This window comes from Piliocolobus tephrosceles, chromosome 6, assembly GCF_002776525.5.
Source record: "Piliocolobus tephrosceles isolate RC106 chromosome 6, ASM277652v3, whole genome shotgun sequence".
Lineage (NCBI taxonomy): Eukaryota > Metazoa > Chordata > Mammalia > Primates > Cercopithecidae > Piliocolobus > Piliocolobus tephrosceles.
In genome coordinates, this window is record NC_045439.1 from 29,421,676 (window position 1) to 29,442,421 (window position 20,746).

At 43.3% G+C, this 20,746-nt stretch overlaps 1 protein-coding gene across 2 annotated transcripts; it reads right to left on the reverse strand.

Moving 5' to 3' along the window:
* Window positions 1-478: 478 nt before the first annotated feature.
* On the reverse strand, window positions 479-19,839 carry CIPC (CLOCK interacting pacemaker). 2 transcript variants are annotated; one of them, XM_023184703.1, is made up of 4 exons: window positions 19,455-19,655; window positions 11,972-12,159; window positions 7,837-8,006; window positions 479-4,372 (listed from the first exon to the last, which is right to left on the reverse strand). In XM_023184703.1, exons 2-4 carry the CDS (start codon window positions 12,105-12,107, stop codon window positions 3,479-3,481), a joined length of 1,200 nt encoding a protein of 399 aa, XP_023040471.1. In that variant the 5' UTR covers window positions 12,108-12,159; window positions 19,455-19,655; the 3' UTR covers window positions 479-3,478. The 2 variants fall into 2 exon arrangements, with proteins under 2 accessions (XP_023040471.1, XP_023040481.1); XM_023184713.1 differs by lacking the exon at window positions 19,455-19,655 and adding an exon at window positions 19,764-19,839 and having other exon boundaries at window positions 480-4,372.
* Window positions 19,840-20,746: the final 907 nt, after the last annotated feature.

A 20,746-nucleotide genomic window follows, 5' to 3' on the forward strand; every position in this document is an offset into this window, starting at 1 on the left:
CCTGTTGAGATCCTCTAGGTGAACCCTGACAAGAAGCAAGGCTTGAGGCGGCATGGGGGAAGGCATGGAGGTGTGCTTGCTAAGGACCACTGTGCTGTAGAAAGAACTTCATTTACTGTGGCTTTAGTTTATCCCGATATACAATTGTAGTAGCTTTGTCACTTAAAAGTTCTATTTGTGAAAGTGTCAATCAGATGGAAGAAATCACTGGACTGTCTTCACCTCTCACTCCTCCCAACCTGCCCAGCAAAAACCTCCAAGGTTCCAGAAAATGGAGGACTACTCATTTGCCATAAGCCTGCTCATATTTCAAGTTCACACCAGTGAAAATCTGAGCAATGAATTTCCACATGTTCAGTGTCTAATCCCAATATTCCCAAATAACATGAGTACCTATGTTTAACATTTAAATCAGTTCAAATATTTACTTCAGGTTTCATTCAGTATTTTTAAGCAGTTATAAAGCAAAAAGGCCAAATAGGTTTCAAGTAAGTGACTTTTATTTTTCTCTGACATTTCACAGTCAATATCTGCAAAACTTCATACTTTCTCAAAAGAATTCACATTTGCTAAATAAACTTCTACCCTAAAGAATTCATAGCTAGAAAACCACTTCAATGTATGCACAAAAATTACTTTTCTGCTAAAGGAACCATAGTAGAAAATAAAAAGTCAGACAATACTATAATCAATAAAAACCAATGAGTGTAATAAATTACAAATGTCATTAAATCCCTTTCCCATAACCATTGCAATCAGTAACTTTTCTAGATATATTTCAATAATGCCAACAAAATCTGCCAAAAGTTCTCTTAAGGGTTGCTCTGAGCTAAAAATGGCTTCTCACCTACAGAAAACAGCAGCTCTGCCACAGTACTTCATAGCCAATTATGTTACGCATCGCTAAAACCATCACTACTTACAGCCTTGGGCAACCGATGGAGATCTTTCTGGTCACCTCCAAGGTTCCTCCATTTGCTGATCTGGCTTCTGGCCCCAACTGTCTGCTGGCCTCAGTGGATCTCTCCTTCCAAGATCTATCTTCTCTACTTGGGTTCATCTGCTTACAGCTCCAATAGGGAACAAACACCCATGGTAATAGCCTGGAGAGACTTCTAGCACTAAGTTACAAGATTAGAGAAGAGCTGGGGGTGGTGCTGCTTCTCCCTGCCACTCAGCAGTGAGGATTGATAACGGCTTTCATCATCTTTTACTGAAACAGGGAGGGAAATGCAAGCCTTAATCTAGGAAGAAGAGTCCAAGAGGCTTATAGCTCCACAGAGGGTTTTTCCAATGGAATAAATTTGGTTCTCAGCAAGTGTTTTCAGATTTTTGACACTCAGTAAGACTCATGACTGGTGCCCAGGCTGTTCTGAATCCACCTGTCTGTATAGCTTTGCTGCCAAACGTACTCTGCCAAAAAGGAAGCTTCCTAGCATGGTGCACAGAGTAGAACTGCTATAGTACCACACAGATTCAGGGGAGGCAAAGAGAGTGGGCCAAGAAAAAAATATTAAAAGGAGCTGAATCTGCCTAAAGACACATTTGCTCTGATTTCTGAAATTCTTTCAGAAAGTAAAGAGCAGGTAATAATTCTGCGTTGATGAGGGGAGTCTAGGGATGTTACCAAGTTGTTCACTTCTAAATCAGTCATATCTAAATCACACGTTTGTGAACAAAGTATAGGCAATCTGAAGCCACATACTTTTTAAACTATGTTAGAGTTACAACTACCTAGGAAATGTCATCTTTAACTTCTGGTCTTGGTAAAACTTTTCTTTGCAGAAAGGGTGAAGCTGGGCTGGGCGTGGTGGCTCAGGCCTGTAACCCCAGCACTTTGGGCGGCCGAGGCAGGCAGATCAACTGAAGTCAGGAGTTCGAGACCAGCCTGGCCAACATTGTGAAACCCTGTTTCTACTAAAAATACAAAAATTAGCTGGGTGTGGTGGCAGACACCTGTAATCCCAGCTACTTGGGATGCTGTGGCAGGACAATCACTTGAACCCGGGAGGCGGATGTTGCAGTGAGCTGAGATCCCACCATTGTACTCCAGACTGGGCAACAAGAGTGAAACTCCGTCTCAAAAAAAAAAAAAAAAAAAGAAAGATGAAGCTGATCATATAGAACTTATTAAGATAATTTTGTAAAGAACAAAGATTTTCAAGATGATGAAATTTTAAAATGAGAGAATATTTTGAAATTTTACTACTTAGAAACATAGTTGCCTATTTAATGAAGCTGAAAATAACATGTATCATCTGGAAACTCTGGTCATGGTGTCCATTTCGAGATGAACTTCATATAACCAACATTATACCTTTGGCTTTGTTGCCAATATCTAACACATGAAGGAAACACAGAAGACAATGCTCTATAACTGCTTCCCATCACTATGACATGGAACAAATGAAAATTTGGGATGTGAAAAGAAAACGGGTAAGATGCTTTCCAATTTTTTGTAGACTTATCATACCTTTGAGACAACTGTATTTAATTCAAAGTTTATCAAGCATAATAATCTCTTCTTTTATCAAAATAAAAGGAAAAAAAAAAACAAGATGGCAACAGAGTTAACTTATACTACATCCCCAGGAACCACTGAAACTATCCTTAAGATTTTTAGATATAAAACAGGATATACTGTTTCAAAAGAAGAGAGAAAAAAAGCCTAAGTTACCAGAATCGTCCAGCTCCTGACCATGAGATATGCCAGTCATGTCTATTTTCTTCAGCTTCTAAGTCAATAAAGCAATTCATCGACTATAATTCCAGATGGTACTGCATCCATTCCACACCTTAAAATTTGGAAGTATTTTTTTGCCTGCGAGTTTAAGCAAAATCTGACTTGTAATGAAAGTCTAGGAGTCAGATGGTACTACCCTTTCCCTTGACTTTCAAGTTTAAGAAAACAAAGCGTTGAGTGATTAAGTGCTCGCACCCAGGTGCAACCTGTGCCCAGGGCATTTTAGGTCTTGCCCAACTAGCACGATGCCTTGAGGAATGCAAGCAACCTCCTCTTATTTCTCTCTGTGACTAAGACAGGCAAGGGAAGATCCATGAAGGTTTCCTTGTATCACCTACTCCCTGGCTCAACAGGCGTTGCTCTGTATGCTCATTCGTGTTACTGCACCCTTGATCTTGGTGAGAGAGTGGGATGATGGGAGGTGACAGCAGGAAGAGCCCCACACAATCATCTCCTGCTTTGCCCCGTGATCCACTGAAGCACCTGCAGGCTGAGGAAAAGGGGCTCAAGGGCACTCCCAAACTGAGGTCCTCAGTGGAACGGGGACATAAGTATCCTGTGCCCAGACCACAAGTTAAGACAGCAGCCAGGTATTGGCACGTGGCTTCCTAAGTGAACCACGACACAGGTTAAGTTTAGAAGGAAAAGCTCTTACATAAGCTTTGGGAAACAGGAGTAGGTAACAGTAAATGAGCAAAAAGAACCACTCAAGTAACAGGAAAATATGCCTCTGTACTATATGTCTGGGTGATCAGAGAATGCTTCTAGGTCACTGCCTGTATTACTGGACCCAGGTGCTAAAGATGCCTGCAGCTTGGCCCAAGCCTGGGGGGCCCTGCTCTTGGTGGCTTCTATAAACAGCTGGGTTTGCTCCTTTAGCTGGTCTAGTTCTACCTGAGTTGCCTGGTTCTGACGAATCAACTCCTTGGTTTTCAAAGTGATCTCTAGCAAACCAGATTTGTGTAGGACTACTAGGGTATTCTGAAAGCGCCTATGTTTGCTCTGCCGCTGCTCTGAAAAGATATCTGGGCTGCGGCAGAGGTGCTCTGCAGCCCATAAAGGTGAGCTATAATTAGCGGACAGTGGTGAAAGGGGAGAGTTGCTCTCTAACCCATGGAGAGTGCTGTCTGATGCGCAGACAGGACTGGCGGGGGAAGCGAAGGTCAGACTGGGAGCTTTAGCCACGTGACTGCTGGATACCGGCTGAAGAGTCTGTGGACTTCCACCTGCCACCAGAGAGGGCACACCCTGCAGAGCTGAGTCCTCGGCAAGTTTGGCGCTGGGTGGTGCTGGCGTCGAGGGACTGGACGGAACAGCACCAACCTTGGTTGGCTCACTGGAAGACAAGCTAGGCCCAAGTCTCTCAGTACAGATTTTCTTCTGCACTCCACTTGCTCCTTTTTCTTCTGGGCCAAGAGAAAGGCCCCTTTTGCCTGGATGTGGGGCTATTTTGGTGTAAGAATTCAGAATGGGCAAGTAGTTCCTGGAGTCGGACTTTTTCTCGCCAGTGTGGCATGGACTGACAGGAGATGGTACAGGTGGATGAAGGAATAAGAGCTGTGGCTGTGCTGAGATCACTTCAAAGGAGGGCTGGACAGTCCATGACTGGAGCTGGGATGAGCTGCTGCCCTGAAGACAAAAGAGGAGAGCAGCACACTATTCATTACTGCCAAAAGGATAGAGGAGTGAAGCTTCTGTCAAAGGGGCAAGCGGATACTCAAATGTTTAGAACAATTTCAAGGACAGCGCTTCCCTCACGTAGTGGTTTGAACATCTATTTGTGTCTGATATCACAAATACTTTTTTAACTTTTTCTAAGGGAAAATTGGAGGAAATACCTATTTTTATTCAAGTGCTATCACTCAGAAAAATAAATGGGTAGGTAAAGCAATGACATAGCTAAGGTCATAACTGAAACAATAAAAATATGAATTTCCTGGTGTAAGTTAAAATGTGACTTTATACCAAAGTATATCTTCATTTAGTTACATCTGGAACCTCTTTTACCTGAAAATAACTTTTGATTAAAAAGTAACATATTGGGCCAGGTGTGGTGGCTCATGCCTGTCATCCCAGTATTTTGGGAGGCTGAGGGAGGTGGATCACCTAAGGTCAGGAGTTCGAGACCAGCCTGGCCAACGTGTGAAGCCCCATCTCTACTAAAAATACAAAAAATTAGCTGGGCGTGGTGGTGCATGCCTGTAGCCCCAGCTACTTGGGAGGCTGAGGCAGGAGAATCGCTTGAACCCGGGAGGTGAAGATTGCAGTGAGCCGAGATTGCGCCACTGCACTCCAGCCTGGGCAACAGAGCAAGACTTGGTTTCAAAAACAACAACAACAACAACAACAACAACAACAACAACAACAGAAAAAAAAAAAACAAACACCCATATTGTCAGGAGTCTATGGGTCCCTGTTTTTAAGGCAGTGACATCCAACGATCATAAAACCATTCAAAATAATAACAGCTACCATGTATTGGTGCTGACTATAGGCTACCACTGTGTGTAATGTTTTACATGAGTTACTTAATCTATATGACAACCTCATGAGGTAGTTACCATTTCCCTTCATAAACAGGACACTGAGGCTTAGAAAGTTGAAATAACTTGTTTTAAGTCACCAAGTTACTAAGTGATGCAGTTAGGATTCCATCCTCTGTCTGACTCTAAAACTCATCTGAGCCATTCTGCTATACTGCCTTTGTTTTATTACTCCTCAATTATGCATTACTTTTTAATTAAAGTATTGATTCAGACAAAATCTAATAAAGAAGGACATGGCTACTTGTCTCCAATGTTTGAAAGCCAATCCAATTCCAACCTAGTCCCAAAAATCTGAGTGTAGATAAAGCCAGGCAGAGAGCAAGTCTGATAGAGGTTCACATCCTCAGTGGGGTCAGGTGGGGTCATCTGATTTATCTGAAGAACATTAAGAACTGTCTTCCCATACATGTACATGCACACACCATTTTGCACACATTTCAGTTTCTTGGATGCAAGGTTAGGAACTTTAGGCCAACTATAATTCATTTCCCCTGCAAAGGCTGGAACAATCTGGAGTCCTCTTGATGTTCAAATATACTCCAGGATATACTAAGGCAAGCAATGCTAGGGCCAGAAACCACATTTCCTTGTCATAGGAGATCCAAAATCAAGAGGTCTTTTGAAGTAGAGATCAGCCTGTTCCAGCTCAGTCAGAAGCAAAACTTCATGCCCTCTCTAGGGATGACCTACTAGGCAAATGGATCTGGAAAATATCTAATGCATTGCTTTCCCATGATTTTACTGGACTGTACTTACTAATGCTACTGTTATGCCCACTGTCCTAACAGACACTTAGCTGACTTGTTCTAATTATTAGATTTTACAAATTGTATTATTCATGTTGAAATCACCTGAGGGAATATGGAACAAAATTTTAGACTTGGACAGGATCTCAGAATCATTTCACATAAACCCTTCATATTAAAGATGAAGAAACTGATATCCATCATGGTTAATTATGTACAAGATCACACTGTCTAGTGACAGAGATGGAATCAGACTCTCAAAAGAAAAATATCTAAAACCAAGCAGCCATAATCAAGACATTACACAACATGCAGAGGGTTTTAAATGTGTATCATTATTTTAATTTTAGAATATGCTGGATTCTAGCATGTTTTTTAAAAACGAAATAAAACTCCTAGACTACTCCCTTAGGTCAGCCTCTTAGCTCCTGATCAGACCCAGCAGCCTTCCTGGCGGGTCTTTGTCCTGAAGAATGTGGCTCTGCTGGAAAAGCCTACTCACTCCGTAACTGTGTGTGTGGGCTGTTCTCAGCCTTCTGGAGCTGCCAGCCTAGCCTACAACAAAGAAGGGATATAAACACAGACACACAAGAAAAGGACAAGGAAGCCAGAGAGGAAGGCAGGGAGAAAAAGAACTGGGAGAAAGGAAGCCCAGGAGAAGCACTGGCAGCACTGGTGGGGCTGGGGCAATCTCACGTGGGCTTCATTTCCTGTCTCTATTATTCCTTTTCTTTTCAATAAGGAGAGCCATGCTTCCAGCTGAGATATGATTTACCAAGCAAAAATCTTCAAATTCCTTTTCAGAACTCACCAGGCTGCCTTGTTGAAAATCAGTTTGTGTTCCTCATACATAACTAGGTAATAGCTAAGACATTAAGATTTCCTGTCGGGTTAAAGCCATGTTCTAACCTTTTACCCTAAGGAGGGAAAAGTCAACTACTCAAGCCAGATTTCAAATTTCACTATCTTCAAGTAGCCTCATCAATGAACCCATATCAGAACTGATATATTTTCAGAGGAAAGTACGGTAAGACTAAATTTCTTTGGCTGAAATCAATCTTTTCTATTCTCAGACTTCTCTATTCTAACTTAACCAAGTTTATATGATCAAGTTCTCAGTTTCAAACACTAGAGCTTAACTTAGATTTTCATCTAAATCTTTTCTTTCGTATCTAAACAATAATCATATAATATACACAGTTATGTAATGAAGCCCCAAACAGGATGTGTTTCCACTCCACAACGATGCTGTGTGGATTCTGCTGGTATTCCCACACTTGAACCAGGAGCAGCTTCGTCACTAATGATGGGCTCTGGCTAACTACTAAGAAAATGCTCAGTATATGGCATAAGAAACAGGGAAATTGCCTCTACTTCTGAGATAAATGCATTCTACATTCTTAAATTCCCAGGGCAATTCATATTAAAAAGAGCTTCTTTTGTTTCTACCCTAAACTCTGCCACATGTTAGAATGCACCACTGAAGTTATGCCATTTCTGCTTGGTTCCTCTATATACATTTCAGGGTCCCTTTGGACAAACTATGAATACAGAAATAAAACAACCTAGCTGTCTCAAAAATGAGAACACACATTATGATTCTTGTATTCCTTTTTAAAACAGTGTCACACTTGAAAGATAACATCTGCTCTCCAGGAGAGAAAGTACACATTGGTGTGGTTCTAGTGGTCTGTTTCTAAAATCTCTCTCCTTGGCAGAGAATATAAATCTCTTCCTTTATACACAGGAAGCTCAGAAATTTTTATTTGCAAAGCCTTTAGGTGATATTAGTCCTCCTCACCTGTTTGACCAGCACATTCTTCATGACGACCATGGGAGACAGGGTCGGGAAGGCATTCTTTGCAGTTTTGGAGTTCTGCCTTGGCCTGTCTTCTCTGCTCCAGCCTAAGGCGCTCAGCATGTCCTCGGACTCCATCTGCTCTGCGGAGCTCAGACATTCCGAGCTCCCATCTGGTGGGCAGAAGAATGGTCAATTCACTTAGGCTCTAGACTAGGGGTTCTTAACTAGGCTCCTAAGGAGCTATGGACCTCTTGAAATTGAATGCAACACTTGTGGTGTGCTTTTGTGAATTTTATTAAGAAGGAGGCTTTTAGCTTTCATTGGCTTTTCAATGGGATCCATAATTAATCCCTCCTCCACCAAAGATTAAGAATTATTGCCCTAGGACAAGTTTGATTTCCTTTCTAACTCTCTTATAGACAAAAACCTGCCTCAATCAGGGCTCACATGAAAGTAATCACCACCAGTCTACAGGAGAAATGAGTTCGAGGCTTCAACGTTAGTTTATTACTTTTGAGAATCTGTTGTTGAGAAAGGAGATGGGTATGGCCCAAGGTAGGATTAAGACCTTCAGAGGCTCTCGGTACCCCAAGAGGTAATTACAATTAAAAAAACAAAACCAATCTGTAAACCTCAAAACAACTGCATTTTATCCAGCTTAAGGAAGACTATATGACTAGAAGGATATGCATCAATGGAAATATTATTTAGAATCTCCAGTGACACTTTTAAAAAACTTATAAATGTTGGGATCCTTCCCTTGATCTACTGAAGTGATTTACCTGGTTCCATAGTAGCGTATTTTCACAAAACACAAGTAATCCAAATGTACACCTCTAGTTAAGAACCATTAGACCGAAAACGAATGAGCCCAGAAGCAATGTACATATTGAGTGCCCAGATCTTGGTTTCTAAATGCCATTCTGCACATAAAGGAAATGAGGGCTCCTTGAAGAAACAGCTGATTCCAAGACTTTGACAGGGAAGATACAAGATGAGCCTGGACAGCTTGTTGTCCCAGAAAGCAAAGAAGTGCTCAAACACTGACAGAGACATGTCAAAGAGACACAAGAGCTATCTTGAAGGGACTCCCGCTGGTCAAATTTGAGACAATTTGAGTATCAGAAATTATGATTTTAACGGATTGACAAACTGAATTACAAAAGAATTCCATGACTACATTAGTGATACTCAAAGAAGAGGGAGGAGGGAAAGCACTTTTTACAGAAGAATGTCAGCCAATAATGTACGAAGAATGGTAAAATTAGAAGATCACCACTTTTTTCTTTGAGACAGAGTTTCGCTCTTGTTGCCCAGGCTGGAGTGCAATGGCACGATCTTAGCTCACCACAACCTCCACCTCCCAGGTTCAAGCGATTCTCCTGCCTCAGCCTCCCGAGCAGCTGGGATTACAGGCATGTGCCACCACGCCCGGCTAATTTTGTACTTTTAGTAGAGACAGGGTTTCTCCATGTTGGTCAGGCTGGTCTCGAACTCCTGACCTCAGGTGATCCGCCTGCCACAGCCTCCCAAAGTGCTGAGATTACAGGTGTGAGGCATCTCGCCCGGCCAAAATCACTTTTAAACCACTAATGTACTGATTCAGACAAAGACCATCAATGGATGCTAACTCTGGTAAAGAGTTTGTTGGGGAATAGGATAGTCACACAATTATAAAGTATTGTATGATCTTATAAAAAATAAATTACTTATTAATTACAAAGAGAAAAGGGTACTTTAACAGTAAAGAAATCTGGTACACACTATCTTAGCCAAGTGATCAACCAACCAGAGCATCACCAAGAGTAAGACTAACTTACGAGTCTCCACATGTGTTGCAATGGGAAGGATACAACATCAACAACATAGTATTCTGGTCAAGATGCTAATCCTGACCCTAATAATGGGGACACTACCAGAAAATCCAGGGTGTGAGACATTCTACAAAGCAACAGGCCTGACTCATTCAAAGATGTCAATGTCATAAAAGAAAGAATAAAAAGCAAAGAAAAGATAGGGGGGTGGTTATAGTTATAGACTAAATCAGACTAAAGGACAGGACAACTAAATGCAATGCTCAATCTTCAGTTGGATTCTGGATCCAAAATAGACAAAAAGACAAACAGCTGTAAAGGAAATTATTGGGACAATGGGGGAAAATCTGAATATGCAGTGTAGCTAATGATAAGTATCAGTGTTAAATTTCTTAGGTATGATAATGATATTATAACTATATAGAAAAATGTCCTTGTTTTTAAGAAATTTGTACTGAAGCTATATAGGGGTAAAATGTCAAGTGTTTGCAATTTACTTTCAAATAATTCAGTGTGTGCGTGTGTGCGTGTGTGTGTAGAGAGAGAGAGAGAAAAAGCATATATGACAAAAAGATAGATATATGGGGTATTCATTTGCTTTTGTATAGATTTGAAATTTTTTGAAATACAAATGCAGTAATTAAAATGGGAAAAATTGTCTTGATTTTACAAATTTCATCCTACTCCAAGGTAACTGGAATAACTCAGGCAGTGAGGAAATCACTGGCACGTGGCCTAAGAGTGGCTAGACGCATTCCAGTGGCATTCACTGGGGCTACTTTCTGGGGCATAATGAGTTTGATTATTTTAATACCACTTTATGTCTGAGTAGTACAATATTCTTAAAACAACTGGCCTGACAAAGTTGAAGTTGTTAGAAGTGTCAAAATGTCAACAGTACTGGAAATAATAGATGGTAAGATTATTGATAATGTTTATTTTCTTCTTCGTGGTTTCCTACATGTCCGAGCTTCTATAATGAGCATGTATTCATGAAATGAAAAACAGACAAAAAGCAAACATGATATTAAAAGAAAAAAAAGAGACACTAGGCCTCCAATGTTTCCCAAACCTGTCTGACCATACAACAAAAGCACTTGTTTTTTAAAAAACCCACATTCCAGGCCCTGTCCAGACCCTTGAGAGTCTCCAGGAGGGAGATCTGGTGATCAATATTTTTAACAAATGCCTCAGGTGAGCTTTATGATGAGGCAGGCTTGGGAAACAATGCTGAGAGACAGAAGAAAAATCCAAAGGGAAGGTTGGCCCGCCCTTCCCTGGACTGTCCTGGCCCTGGGCAGGGCAACTAATTCCTCTTAATCTAATCCCTTGGTCGGCGCTCTGTTCCTCTTTGAGCAACAGTCTATTTATAATTTGCCTTTTCAAGCAGCATGCCTACAGGGAGAAAATATGCCAATCTAAAGACAAGAGAGTTCTAGTTTTCCTAACAGCTGCATTGCTCACTATAAGTTAATAAATCAAAATTGATTGATTTGTCTTTCTGAGACTGGATAATATAAATTTTCTCCTTGAGAGGGTTCTACTCTCAGGATGTTGACTTGGCTAGAATCCCTCAGCATCACCCCTCTGCATCCCCTGTGCCAAAAATCACACTAGCACCATATTCAAGCCACTACCCTCAGACCGGGAAATTAAAAAAGAGCCCCAGCACAAAATTAAAAGATTCAATGTATATTCAGCTAGCCCTTTTGGGTAAGGTTTAAGAAAAACTTGTAAGGAAAACTGTTCTATTTTCTTATCTCTAATAGATACTCAAGTTTAGAGCTGGGCCAGGGGCTCACAGTCCAAATACAAAATGCATAGAGTGGGGGGGGAGGGGTTGTTGGAGGGGTACATTTCTAAACACAGCAAAACTACTTTCTCAATGAAAAAGGTACCTTACAAATTACATACAATATGACTTTTATTTAACTGGCAGTCTTCAAATTTGTTACATGGCAACTACATGCAGTAGCATTTTTTCCCCTACAATATAATAATTCCTATGAAAAAGGAAGTAAAACAACAGAATTATGAGTATTTAAATATGTTTCCAGTGATCAGTTGCAATAGTTGGAAGTGTAAGATTCAGAGTCTAAGTTGAAAAAAGATGTCAAATAATTCTTTCAGAACTAACCCTACGGTGACTTTGATGGGTACCCTGACATATGGCATCAGAATTACCATTTTAAAGCATCAGGTAAGTATTTATCCTGTGCGTGAAAGCATTCCATCTTTATCACATAAATGAGTTTTGGGGAGGAAATTTTTTGGGCAAAGCATTCACTCACAAAACAGAGGAAGGATAAGATATTTTTAACCTGAAAAGCCAGAGTCCTTGTCTGACTCAGCAGCAGCCATCCCGAGCTGACGAGCCACTTTCTTCATCTCTGTGCCTTTGCCTACTTTGGCGGAGAGTCTTCTGGGGCTCTCTCTGGATGGGTTTTTCCTCTCCATGGTTTATTCAGCTGGAGGCAGATTCATTGGTACTCTTTTCATCTGGACTGCCCTATGAAAAACAATTATATAAGAAGTCACTGCCTGGAGAGCTGAAACAGATGATCCAGATAGTGAATAAAGTATGGGCAAAGAACATTGGCCTCACCCACTTTAGCTTTATTTTCCTTAGAGGTCTCAAGTGACAAAAGTTTCAAGTTTACTAAACAGAAGGTTTCCACCCATAAGGAGATTCACAGTCCTCTGGCTGCCCTCTAATTCCATTACAAATTCAAGGCACACAAACCACATTCAACATAGCTTTGTAAACTGCTAACAAAGGCACATTTGATTAGGCTTTTTGCAATGGGTAACAAAATGAACTCACCAGAGGGGAGAGGGGACAGGGGAGTGAAGACAAGGGAAAAGGAAGACAGGAGAAGAGAGAGGGCAGAAGGAGGGGGAGAGGGGAAAGGGGAGAGGAGAAGAGAGACACCACAAGGCTTGCTTTCCTTGTGTACATTTGCAGGCTCATGACCTATTGCCACCTCCCACAGTGTAGCGTTTCTCAAATTAACCTCTAAATCCTTTGGCTGAAGTACTGAACAAAGAGCAAAAACAACTCCCTATACACACATGCTACTTTTAGGCTTAAAAAACACTTTTATGGGCAAATAATATCATATATAATAAAAAGCTTATAATATGTGTTACTATTAGTGTTATCTTACTTGAGCCTCACAATGTCATCTTCAGTTGCTATCTCATTTTACAGGGGAGGAAACTGAGGCTCAGATAAGTCACAGTCAATCATTTAAAAATACTGATAAATATTGCCACTGTAAATTAGGCATTGTGCAAGGACTGGGTTTATAGAATAAACAGAATAGACATCTGTCACTTCCTTCTTGTAGCTTATGATCTAGAGAGAGACAGTCATTAATCAAGTAATCACTCAACTAGCAACCATTTTGATAAGAGCTATAAATGGGAGGGGCTAAGAGTCTGGGGGACTCAGGAAGTGCTCTGTAGCTGGGATCTGGAGGATTAGGAATTAGTAGGAGTTAAGTGAAAGGCATATTCCAGGTAGTGTGAAGGCCCTAAGGGAGCAAGGGGCTTGGCACAAACAAATAACTGAAAGGCTAGAGCACAGTGTAGAAGGGTACAATGCCACGCACTGATGACAGACTGGCAGTCAGGGAATAGACAGGCAACACCTTGGAATCCATGTTGGAAGGATTTTAGATTATTAACTTAAAAGCAATGGGAAGTCATGGAAGAATTTTAACCAGAAGTATGACATGATCAGATGTGCATTTTATTTATCTTATTTTTTGAGACAGTGTCTCACTCTGTCGCCCAGGCTGCAGTGCAGTGGCATGATCATGGCTCGCTGCAGCCTAGACTGCCCAGATGGAAGCGATCCTCCCACCTCAGCCTATGGAGTAGCTGGGACTACAGGCACATAGCACCACACCTGGCTAATTTTTTATTTTTTGTAGAGACAGGATCTCACTTTGTTGCTTGGGCTGGTCTTGAACTCCTGGCCTCAAGCAATCCTTCCACCACGGGCTTGGCTCTGTGCCTTGGCTTGGCTTGGCATCCCAAAGTGCTGGGATTACAAGTGTGCACCAGCTTTGCATTTTAAAAGCATTCTGGATGCTGAACTGAGGCTAAAGTGGAAAAAGGCAAGAGCGGCATTGAGATCATTTAGTTGCTACCGTCATAGTCCAGGTGAATTAAGGTGGTGGAGATGGGGAGAAGAAAAACATGGAGGCCCACCTGATGGGACCTGGTTATTGTACTGGGTGGGGGGAAGATGGTGGTACCACTTTCTCAGCTAGGGAGCCCAAGAAGTGCACAGAAGGGAGTTGGGTGGGTGGGGCGGGGTGGCATGATCATGTAGATTTGGTCATGTAGAGACTGAAGTTACTGTGAGTCATCTAAATGGAGATCCTGGGAAGGCAGTCACATGTAAGACTGAAGCCCAGGAGAGAGGCCTATATTTACTCCAATGATATGCAGCTCATCCACAGCAGACCCAGACCTAGACCAACAGTGCCAAGAATAAGACCAATCAGTCCTTCAAATTGCTGGCTGAGGATAAGAACATTACAGGTATTTTAACATGGCCATTTAGTCATTAAGGAATGGCAACTGTAAGGCCAACATGATAAGAATACTGCTGGGATGAGGAGAATAGGCCAACAGGGAACATGACAATAATGAAACTAGGAAGATGCAAGCAAAGTCTTGTGATGTTTTAATTCACGATGCACTCCTGACTCTATCCTGTTGTCCTCTGAGTGAAGAAAAACACAAGCCCCCTGCCAAATAGCACTGTATCTAGAATACCCTGGAGTACCAAGTCTGGACACCGGACATTCCTGCTAATATAAGATCTAGTGAAGAACATTAACTATCCTAGAAGCAGTTCAAAATAAAATTAAATAGAAGACAAGGATGCTTATAAGCAACCCTCTTGCTCATACTTTTGCATACTTTAGGAGCAGACTAAAGGGAACACAAACTGGACTGAATGAGAGTGAATTTTACACACGATTCCAAGTAAAAATCATTCTGCCCCATATCTAACTCATTTAAGGGGACTGGCTTCCTCATTCAACTGACATCAAACCAAGTACTCCCACAGGTCACACGTTTAATCCTATGTGCATAAAAGATAAACAATGGCACTGTCACATCTTGCAGAGAACTATGCAAAAGCAAGGTCTATCTGACAGCTATGAAATTTGACAGCATGGACAGCCGAGCTTAAAAAGTAGACTAAAGTGTAAAACTACATCTCTAATTAAATCAGGATCCTTTTGTATGAAATTCAACAAATGTGCACAGTATAATTTTCCTAAAATAATACTGTCCAAAAGTGAATAGAAGCCTTCTGCAAAATATATGAGGCTTGTGGATGGGCATTCAAACTAATTCATGTCGGACTAGGCTGTTGATTTAGATTAGGAGGGTAGCTCATGTTAGTTGCAACTAATTAAGAACCTTACTTAGGTTCTTGAAGTTTCACATTATCTTACTAAACATGGATTATTTCACAGTTACTTTAGATAATGCATCCCAATTTAGTCTTCTACAATCCTTGTGGCAAAACAATGAAAAAGGTCTTGCTATTATTATTAAAGTATAGTCAATGGAGCTACAGAAAATACACAGGAATTTATTCTGGCTTATTGAGAATTTGTAGGATAACAGATAATTGATCATGGAGTCAAAATACTGAAACAGTGACAATCGGTTTTTGAGGCTCAGAAAACAATACTCCAAAATACGGCACTTTAGCATAATGAGTGCTTTGTTGTTGCTTTTTGTTTTTTCTGAGACTGTGTCTTGCTCTGTCACCCAGGCTGGAGTGCAAGGCCACAAACACAGGCTCACTGCAGCCTCGACTTCCTGGCCATAAAGAAATTATCTGACCTGTCTTGTTTGATAGTAGATCATAAAACCCTCATTCCAGAATGGGTCCTGCCCTATAACAGAGAGGAAGGAATGCTACACAGAGGTCAAGAATAATTCTAGACAGACAGACCTGGCTGGGTTTCCCACCTCAGTCCTTTACTATTAGATCATACTCTTTTGTTTGATTTTTCTTTTGTTTTGTTTTTTATTTCTAGACGGATCACATGCTGTTGCTCAGGCTAGAGTGCAGTGGCACGATCACGGCTAACTGCAGACTTGATCTCCTGGGCTAAAGTGATCCTCCTGCCCTAGCCTCCTGAGTAGCTGGGACTCCAGGTGCATACCACCACACCCAGCTAATTTTTAAATTTTTTGTAGAGACTGGGTCTTGATATGTTGCCCGAGCTGGTCTCGACCTCCTGGGCTCAAGCAATCCTCCCACCTCAGCCTTCCAAAGTGCTGGGATTACAGGCATGAGCCACCATGCCCAGCCAGATCATACCCTTTTTATCCAATCATATTTCTACATGGCCGTCCATTCTTCATCAAACCTAAGCATAAAAATAGACAGTTTTGCCTGAGTTTGGGAGGCTTCAATTCTGAAGACTCCTGTCTTAAACAAAACTTCGATTAAATAAAACTGTTATGTTTTTCTCTTGTTAACCTTTCTTTTGTTATGGGAGGGTCAACTAAGACCCTTATGGTAGGTGAGGAAAGGTATCACTGAGGTAAGTTAAAAAGAGAACAGATGCTAAATTTAGATCCTGGGGAGTTGCTGGCAGTTGGAAATAAAGAATGCAAAATCGACTTTAGGATGGAAAATTGACTATTTTTGATATGAAAATGATTAAAAATATGAAAGCCTCTGTCTTCAGTAAAGTTCTCTTAAGCAGCAGAAAGCCTTAGCATTGCGGCCAGGGAGGCTCACATGGGATGTGGAACAAAGCGCTACATTGCTTCCCAAACTTTATTCTTTCGGAGGAGCAGCAGCAGTGCCCTCCTGGGAGTGGCTGAGCGACCCACTCACACACATAAAGCCCTCAACAGGAGAGAAGCAGAAAGTGATGGCATTTGCTACTGGTGCTGTCAACCCCCAAATTGGCAAGGCAAAGTCTGAAAACCTCCAGAAGTTGCTTGATTTTTTTCCTCTTAGATATTAGTTTACAATAAAATTAGATGCTCACACACTGACTGGGAGTTGAAAATGGGTTACTAAGCTCTTACCCACTGTGTCCTTTCTGCTTCCTGGCACAGACTGGAAATCACTCACGTTGCTTTACAAATGCATGTACCTTACTCTGCATTAAAAGGGCTAATTTAAGCTCCAAAACTGTCAGAATTTACCCTAATTGGGCCTCTTATGCATATATATGTAACACATTGCCCAAAAGTTTCCCAGAAAGGATAGTACACACTAAAACTCATAATGGAAAATGAATCAGGCTGGGCGTGGTGGCTCACGTCTGTAATCCCAGCACTTTGGGAGGTGGAGGCGGATGGATCACCTGAGGTCAGGAGTTCGAGACCAGCCTGGCCAACATGGTGAAACCCTGTCTCTACTAAAAATACAAAAATTAGCCGAGCGTGGTGGCACACATCTGTAATCCTAGCAACTTGGGAGGGTGAGGCAGGAGAATCCCTTGAACCTAGGAGGTGGAGTTGCAGTGAGCCAAGATGTCACCACTGCATTCCAGCCTGGGTGAAGAATGAGACTCCATCAAAAAAAAAAAAAAAAAAAAAAAAAAAGGGAGGGGGAAAGGAAGGAAGGGAGGGAGGGAAGGAGAGGGGTAATCGGAATCAGAGCCAAGCAAGGTGGCTCACATCTGTAATCCCAGCAGCACCTTGAGAGGCCAAGGTGGGTAGATCACCCAAGGTCAAGAGTTCGAGACCAGCCTGGTCAATATGGTGAAACGCTGTCTCTACTAAAAATACAAAAATTAGCTGGGCTTGGGGGTGTATGCCTGTAATCCCAGCTACTCAGGAGGCTGAGGCATGAGAATAGCTTGAACCTGGGAGGCAGAGATTGTAGTAAGCCAAGATTGTGCCTCTGCACTCCAGCCTGGAGAAAGAACGTGAATCAATAAATATATGTTTATATAAGGGTACAAAATTCAAAATCCTAGCAAGTGCTCCAAAGCACTTAGTTCTTACAACTCTTTTTGCACTTCTGACATTAGTCTAATTATTTGTCTCCTCAACTTTGAGTTGTTTTTTTCATCTTTGCAACCTCAGCCCCCAACAATTAACATGAGGCATTCAATAGAGTAATAAATTCCAACAAATCTCGGACCTGCTGAGTCTCTCTGACAGCTCTCATAGCTTAGCAGCACAGAAATACCTGAACAGCTTGAAGGTCAAGATTCTGCATTTCCAAACACCATGGTCACCTTAAGATCTAACCTCCACGTCTGGTCCCCTGCAGGAAACAGATATTTGATCTACCCCTTATTCTAAGATGAAACCTCAGGGACAAATCCACCATCCAAATTAAAGCTTGGTCTAATCCACAAACAATCTTTGTGAAGATTTGTCCTTATGATTAAAAAGGAGATCCAAGGGTTACAAGAAAAGGATCTGAAATGCTGCTTTCAGATCTCTCCTTTTATAGACACTTGGCAACATTCCTGGGAGCTCAAGTTCCCTTTAAAATGTGTCACGTGTATAACATGTGTGCCTGGACAGAAGTGTGAGGTAAAGGCCCAACCACAGGCTTAAATACAATAAAGTGATAAGGTCGCAGAAAGAAAACCTTGAGTAATCCCAGTTCGAATTATAAGCACATTACTAGGTTTTCTCCGAAGTCATTTTCTTTTGGCCTGCATATTCAGAGATACCATTCTGGGAGGATGTCTGTGTATTTTTTAACAGTGGAAAAACCCTGTCTACCTAAATGTCTAATATTCATCTTCCCTTTCACATCCATTCCATTTCTCCAACTCAGCTGAAAATTCGTGTCAAAGATCCTGAACCCCAATTCCATACAATTTCCTATGTTTGAGACCAGTTTGGCTCTATTTTCACCTTTCAAAGGGAAGATGAGCTTAGAGAACTTTCTCCCATCCCCTGCTGCAATTAGTTCACAGTAACAGTGCCCACCTACCCATTCGCACCAGCCCACGTTGCATCTGTGCCAGGCAGCATGTGCACCCTCCAGGCATCCACCAGCCTGCCAGCTCAGCAGGGCAGAACTGGGCAGACCCTAGTACTGTGCTGTGACTGGCATACCACCAGCCTTCCAGGGCAAACGCCCAGGCAATGCATACTGCCAGGACTTGAGCAATAACAGCGAGCCTAGCTCCAGCCTGTGACCTGGGCCGGGATCAGATCTCCCCCGAAGCCACCCACTAACCACTAACTCCTTACTTGGCACTGCCCGCCTTCTCCCCCAAAACACTACCCCCGGCACCAAGCCTGGCAAGCTGGCCACTCAAGGGAAACAACCAGCAACGTGGGTGACGGCAGGTCTCTGGAAAAGGCAACACACCTGTGCCCTGGGGCCAGAACAGGGTACCACTCCCGACCTCAAACTTGAAGCCCAGGACCTTCGCCCAGTTACCAGTTCTGGCGCCCACTCACCTGCCCACTGCCTAGCCCTCAGCTCCCAGCCGGGCTGGACTCCAAGCTCTCTCCCCGCCCAGCCGGCTGGCGGTTGCGCCTAGGGCTAGACCAGGGCCCACCTGCCCCTCACACAAGCCCCCTCCCTACACGCAGCCCCCTCCTCACCCGCGATTCCCTCTCCCACGCCCCTCACAGCAAAGCCAACAACCCTCAGTCCCAGCGTTTGGCCCTCCGTCCCCCGAAAGTCCCAGTTTGCTCCCTTGCCTACTCGCTCCTCTTCCTCTCTCCCCTACTTCCACCTCCTTTCCCCACGCTTCACGCCCAATCCCTCTCCCGTCGCCAACCCTGCTCCCCTCCTCCCAGACCCAGCCCCCCCTTTCTCACCGAGGGCCGGGGTCGCAGCTCCACGACCGGCCCCCGTGGGTCAGGTGGCGCATGCGCGAGCACGGCCCCGCAGCACCATGACAACCTCGTCGTCGCCGGGTGTCTAGCTATTCCCACAGCCTCCCGCCCATTTCTCCTCCCCCCCGCCTCCGCGACGTCTTTCGCCAGCCACGTGACTCGGCTCGGAGGACCCAGCACCATGGAGACCCCACGCTGTTCTCCTAGAAGGGGCCTTGGAGACGCGCCCTTTCCCCGTCCCCGCCGGAAGAGCAGGCCGACCCGGGGCTGGGCCGGCGCTCAGAGGCTTACGCTCAAGGGGCTACGCTCTCTCCGCGACTTGAGGGCGTCTCTATGGTTGGTTCCTGAGGCCCCGCCGCCATTTTGTACGGGCGCCTTGAGCAATGAGCGTCTTGGGCACGGTTTCGAGGCGGGGTTCCGAGGAGCCGGGGGTGGGGCCAGCTTGGAGCCAATACAGCAAAAGGTGCGACTCTCGCACTGCGGTGGTGCGTGCCGCCGTGCCGCCGTGCAGCGGTGCAGCCGTTGGGGTGGGGGCCGGGGTGAGCCGTGTCCGGCCTGTGCGCTAGCGGGGAGCTACAGTGCCCGGCGTGGGAGAGCGGGCGCGCAATTGGCCTCATCCTGGAGTCACCGTGACAGGGGCGCCGGACCTCCCCGCGTGCTCCTCGCATTTTCCCTACGCCTGTCGCCCGGTTTGTTTTTGTTCCCGTCCACCCTCGAGACCGTGCTCCACGAGGTCGAGGCGCGATTATTTTAAGTGGATGATTTCATGCCCTTTGATGTTTGACTTACTTTGTCATGTGCTGTGGGTTTTATACGGATTCTGTTTCTCGGTGAAGGTTCACGGTGAACACGTGTGTAACAGCTAAAGAAAAAAAGAGCTTGGGATCAGTTGACTTTCTGATGCCTTGAATCAGTGAAGGTTACTTAGAAAAAGAATTATTTCGCCAGTGAAAAAGAGGAAATGGGCGAGTTTAAAAAGAGTGTTGACGGGTCGAGATTCTAGAGCTGAGCTGTCCAATAAAGTGGTCACTAACCACTGGGTAAGTTTCTCAGTCGTACTAGCCACATATCAAGAGCTCAGTCACCTGTTTATTGGACAGTGCAGATTATAGCCCATTCCCAGCATCCCAGAAAGTTATATTGCACAGTGCTAAGCTAGATAGTGGGCAATTGTTTTATACTGGTCATCCAAGCCTTTGTAATTATGCTAGGTCATGGTTAATCACGTTAGTCCTCTAGACACAGATAATTCTAATGTATTATTGAGTATGGGT